The 5,743-nt window shown below is 36.4% G+C and overlaps 1 protein-coding gene across 1 annotated transcript in view; it reads left to right on the top strand.

Annotated features, from left to right (window-relative positions):
• The first annotated feature begins 1,618 nt into the window (after positions 1-1,618).
• Positions 1,619-5,743, top strand: part of LOC125042387 (serine/threonine-protein phosphatase 5-like) — an 18,154-nt gene continuing 14,029 nt past the window's right edge. The window contains exons 1-2 of the mRNA XM_047637985.1: positions 1,619-1,750; positions 4,951-5,192. Coding sequence (XP_047493941.1) covers positions 1,678-1,750; positions 4,951-5,192 — 315 coding nt within the window. The 5' untranslated portion in view covers positions 1,619-1,677. The remainder of the gene's footprint in view (positions 1,751-4,950; positions 5,193-5,743) is intronic.

The raw sequence follows: 5,743 nt of genomic DNA, 5'->3' as shown, positions 1-5,743 counted from the left end.
CATTAATCCCGTTTTATTTTAGTCCCCCTTTGCAGTAATTAAATCTGCAGGAATAAACAGATAATTTAACACTTTTTTTTCTGAAAAATAACATAAAGTTATGTAAAATAAGACCATAAGTCAAACGTCTCGTGTTTTATTGTTTTGAGAATCACCCCCTTATAGGAAGCTGAACGCTAGGGAATTCCCTAATCCCAGACTGGTTATGCACAGAGAAGGAAGACAAGAACAGTGTCGTATAACTCGGCTGAACACTTCGAGAACTATATAGGTGTGAAGCAGAGCAATATTCTAAGCCCTTTATTTATACCATCAATATTGTCTACAAAGATCTTAAAAGGAAATATTAAATCCAGTCGTAGTATTATTTTATTCTTTCGATTTGATTATTTTTATTTTTTAGTCTAGGTAATTAGTATTAGAAATAGAGATTGTCTGTAAATAAGAAGATAACCCGAATTGTCCTTAATTTAGAAAAAAACAAACAAACGAGTGAAATACTTCAGCTGGCAAATTATTTGGGCGTTCAAGTAGATAAACTGTGAGCCCTCCAACGCTGACCCAAGGATTATGAGCTAACAGGATATAAATCTCCAGGCTCTTTACTGGCCCATTTCATACCAACAACTGGATGGACTTTAGAAGATGATACCTTAGGCATGGTGCTGCTCATAGTACTGAGATGTTTTAGAATCATAATATGTTGCACTAGCTAGTTCAGAGGCAGAGAGGGTCCCTTCCGATATTTAGCGTAACTTCAGTGATAATTTAATTTGTTGTGCTGAGGTACAGTCTATATTAGACGATAATCATCTTAAAACCCCTTTGAAAATAAAAGAATAACCGGGGACATAAGGAGAGTTTAAGGGGATACTTCAGAAAATGGACATCCCATTACAAAGCGAAATATGCTTACTCAACAACGTTTGCGCTTATTGTGAAATCGACCATTTGGATGCAGTAGGTTTAAAAACTTTAATATATTTGAGAAACTGCCTGACTGGTAAGACTCTCGCGGACTTATTTGTGTAAATGAAAGTGTACATTTTATAGAAGAAAATGGACAGGCCGTTTTTGTTATTTTTCATTTTAAGAGCCCTTTCAAATGCTTTGATAGCGATAAAGTTGCTGTTCATTCTACATGGCAGATATTTTTTTCTTTTACATTTAACGTTTGGCAGTAAGTGTTTTATTATCTTCTCTAAAATAATGCTTCTTACAAAAGATGGTATTTACTCTGTAAGTCTATTTGGCTCATTAGACAGATAATGAATTTTATGTATCTGCATTTCTCATATAAATAGCCTAATACTATATTACCGGCACTGTGGTAATTTGCCCCTATTTGAGTGTTACTGGTGCAAGAGAATGCAAGTGTGGGAAGTTATAAATAAAACTCTCTTAGGCCCGTTACCACTTTCCAAAGATAATATTTGGGTTGAGGAAATTAAAATATACAAACAAATTATTTAGCGCACACCTTAGAAAATATCCTTAATTAATGCTACGTTTCCCCTGATATTAAAATTCAATTTTAATCTGCAAATTTCTTTCGCAAAAAGATAGTTTTCAAGAATATATGATCCAATTATTATGTAAGTGCTTACGGATTGTGAATGCTCATTGTAAACATTGCCTGGCGCTGCTTAAAGATCACGCTTCTTCAAGTTTGATAAAATGTCGGAAATATCAGAAGAAAACATTAAGAAAGCAGAGGAAATTAAAAGCGAAGCCAATGAGTATTTTAAAAGTAAGCCTGGGAAGAACTTGAGTTAATTTTAAATAGTATTTTCGCCTATTGCCAGTGCAAAGCAGAATGTTGTGATGGCATGCCAGAGATGTCTTTTGAAACGATGTGATTGATCGGCTTAAGAAATATTAGAATTAAAATCGTAGGACTTCCTTTTCAGACTTATTTTCAAACATGAGAAATTGCTTGGTATTAAGTGTGAAATTCACATGCTGCCTGGGAAATTTCGCAATGTTGGTTAGCAAGGGAATAATTTTTGTGCTCGGTACTTTGTGGCTTATAATGAGAATAATAAAAAAGAATAGATAAAAGATACTTAGGAGACCTGCAGTGGCTTTCAAAATGTGACTTTTCTCTCACAATACATTTCCTTTATATTGTTCAGTTCCAACAGAAATGCTATGAGCTTTACCTGGAGGACAAACAATTATGTCCAGCCACAGGTAGTTGCGTATCATCAGTCATAATGAACTTAATATCAATATGTTTTGAATGTTGTTTATTACCCTTATCCAGATTCAGTAGTAATTTTCTCTGGAAACTGATGCATTAATATGACATTGGACCTGACAGCTGAGGAGGGCATGAAATTTACTAGGGGAATTGCATGATGAATACATTAATAATAACAGAAGTGTTGAAATATAATCTTGTCCCGCAAATATAAATTCAGACAATTTTTAGAGCACTAGCTGATTTATATCATGACAGTGGCATAAATTTAAGCATTCATTGTTTAGCCTGATCCAGATAGGTCACATAAACTGGTGTCATGACAAACCACTCAGTCTGTGGGGTATGCCTGTATGCCCGGTGACATGCCAGAGCACGTGGAGCGGGATGTTCTGCTTGATGTGGTGGACTCCAGTGCCCAGTGTCAGGCTGTTGCCAGAAATCACCAGAGTTTATCACACTCAGGGATTCTGTTACCCGGCGGTGATGGGTTAATTTATGGCTGTTATTACATTCATGGTATTGTAATGCGATGTCTGTTGACTACTTTTTCTGGAGTTCCAGTTGCGTGTGCACAGTGTGGAATTCTCAAACTCCGCTGCAATCAGTCACTATATTGTCATCCACCCCCAACCCCTGCCCAGGATAACAAAGAATCCTCCACATATTCATGGCAAGAGAGAGTGTTGGACAGACCTAGCATTGGGCACTCCCACATGTCGGTCGTGCTCTCTATGCTTCCATGATTAAAGCAAGAATTCCACACTATGCACGTGTGACCAGAACTCCAGTATAGCTAGTCAATAGACATTGCATTACGTTACCTTAAATATAGTCACTTCATTAATTTATACCCTTGGTTCTTCAACAGTGGCAAACAACTGCCTCCACTTATATTCTGGCAAAATAGAGCTTGGATTGTTCCCCCATTTGACAGTAATTTATTTGGAGATATTCATGGTAAAATTGTTTAAGAGCCATTGATTTAGGCTGAAAATTGGCTATTGAGCACTTCTACCGGGGGAACCATAATGAGCAATCCACCAGATGTTTGCTTTTTGTAGCAAGTCTGCCTTTCTTGCCATTGGGAGCTCCAGTGCATAAGTGCACGAGCAAGTCATGATGACTTGATGGTTCTAGCTATTCCTGGCACCTTGAGGTTAATGCCTTGCCAATAATTACTGGCCGTATGTTGCCATGATTGTTTTTTATGATAAAACTATTGTATCTGGATAGTATACATCAAGTTCAATCTCTCACCGTCAAATCCATTAGTATCAACAATTCAAAGCTTTAAGTAAAAATGATCAATAGGAAAAGTAACCAGCATTTACCACTTCCTCTGTGCGTTATTTTTCGGCAAAGGTCAATAAAGTGCTACCATGTATATTGTTGCAAGACATTTATTTGTTTTGTATTATGTCAGAACACATATTGGTGAAGATGTGATTTTTTTTTTTTTGAAGGTGGGAGGATATTCAATGTTCATTCGAGTGGCAGATGATTGATTGTTTGCCTGTTTGTGCACATATGTATGTTTTAATTGTTCTTAAGTTTTTGTAATTTTGTGTACATACATATATGTGTGTGTGTGTGTGTGTGTGTGTGTGTGTGTGTGTGTGTGTGTGTGTGTGTGTGTGTGTGTGTGTGTGTGTGTGTGTGTGTGTGTGTGTACATACACATATACATATATATACATGTACATATATATACATGTACATATATATACATGTACTGACTTGCTTAGTCACCAAGGAGTCGGTTATTAGTCCTACTTATCTCACCTGTTTACTCTTTTCCTTGACTTTTGGAAAGGGTCTTTTGTATTATTACATTGTCTTAAATATTACCAAGATTTTAAGAACAATTTGATAATCATAACATAAATAACAATAATAGCAGTATTGATATCAATCGTGTTCAAAAGAAAAACACAGTTTCCCGCCAATTCAAGGAATGGGGAAATCAGGATCGGTCACTAGGGGCTATTGAAAGACTCCTTGCTGGCTGAGCACATGTGGGGCCATATGTATGTAACAAAATTCACAAAAACCTACACGGGACACGGGAGAACATAAATCCGTGGTGGTTGGGTTAAAGATAAAACTCTTGTGTAACCTTGACTTCGATTTATAAATATCTGTCGTGCATGCATGTGGGTGCATATATATGTGTGTGTTTGTGTGTTTTTGAGCATGTGCATGTATGTTATTGTGTGTGTTAGTGTTAGCACATATTAAGCTAAGTTGGTAGGTGTTTAGGATGTAGATTTGTGTCTATGTGAGTGTGTCAGTTTGTTAGCATATAGTTCTGTTAGCATATGTTAAAAATGAAAATATTAATGTCAAAAGACAGTTGTACTAAACTTTATCTACAAACATTATTTTTTTCTTTTATATATTATATGAACATGGGAATTTATTTCACATTTAATCCATAGATGATAGATTTGCATGTTGACAGGCACTGCCCATTATGATTACATGCCTATTTTAGGCGGAAAGAATTATGTTTATTTCTATTATTATTATTATTATTATTATTATTAATATCTTGATGATATTGATATGAATAGTGATAATGATAATAATGATAAGAGGCATCAGGTGAGGTCAGGTAGGCCTGTTTATTGATTCGTTGGAATCTTAATTGCTTCTAGAGCCTTTTATAAATAACAAAGTGGACAATGCATGTTTCCAGCATCAGTGGGTTAACGGTATTTCATAACTCTCTTTCTCTCCCTCCAGAACAGCAGTATGACAAGGCCATAGAACTTTATACAGAGGCGATAGAACTGAACAACACTGTAGCTGTCTATTATGGAAATCGCAGCTTTGCATACTTGCGTACAGAATGTTTTGGCTATGCTCTTCAGGATGCTTCCAAGGCCTTGGAACTTGATAAAAACTATGTTAAGGGTTACTATAGAAGAGCTTCAGCTTACATGTCACTTGGAAAATTTAAGCTTGCCCTTAAGGATTATGAAACAGTAAGTATTATATTGTTGCATGATGATATCATATATTCATATACGTGTGTGTGTGTGTGTGTGTGTGTGTGTGTGTGTGTGTGTGTGTGTGTGTGTGTGTGTGTGTGTGTGTGTGTGTGTGTGTGTGTTGTGTGTTGTGTGTTGTGTGTGTGTGTGTGTGTGTGTGTGTGTGTGTGTGTGTGTGTGTGTGTGTGTGTGTGTGTGTGTGTGTGTGTGTGTGTGTGTGTGTGTGTGTGTGTCTGTCTGTGTGTGTCTGTGTGTGTCTGTGTGTGTGTGTGTTTTGTTTGTGTGTAAATATATATATATATATATATATATATATATATATATATATATATTTATATTATGTATATATAGATAGATAGATAAAGGTGTGTATATATTAATGGGCAGTTTGAAGGAGTGGGCCTTGCCAGTCCTTCCCTTAGATATAACTCACCAGCAGTGAAACATATAATTGGAAATGCTGGGGGGAAAGGGAACCCCACAGCTTACTGCCCCCCTATATATGGGGCAACATTGGCAGGGGTGGTAAAGGTGGCATCCACCCA

Source organism: Penaeus chinensis, chromosome 32 (assembly GCF_019202785.1).
Source record: "Penaeus chinensis breed Huanghai No. 1 chromosome 32, ASM1920278v2, whole genome shotgun sequence".
NCBI classification, from domain to species: Eukaryota; Metazoa; Arthropoda; class Malacostraca; order Decapoda; family Penaeidae; genus Penaeus; species Penaeus chinensis.
The sequence above is the reverse complement of the archived record's forward strand: the minus strand, read 5'-3'. Positions and strand labels throughout refer to the sequence as shown.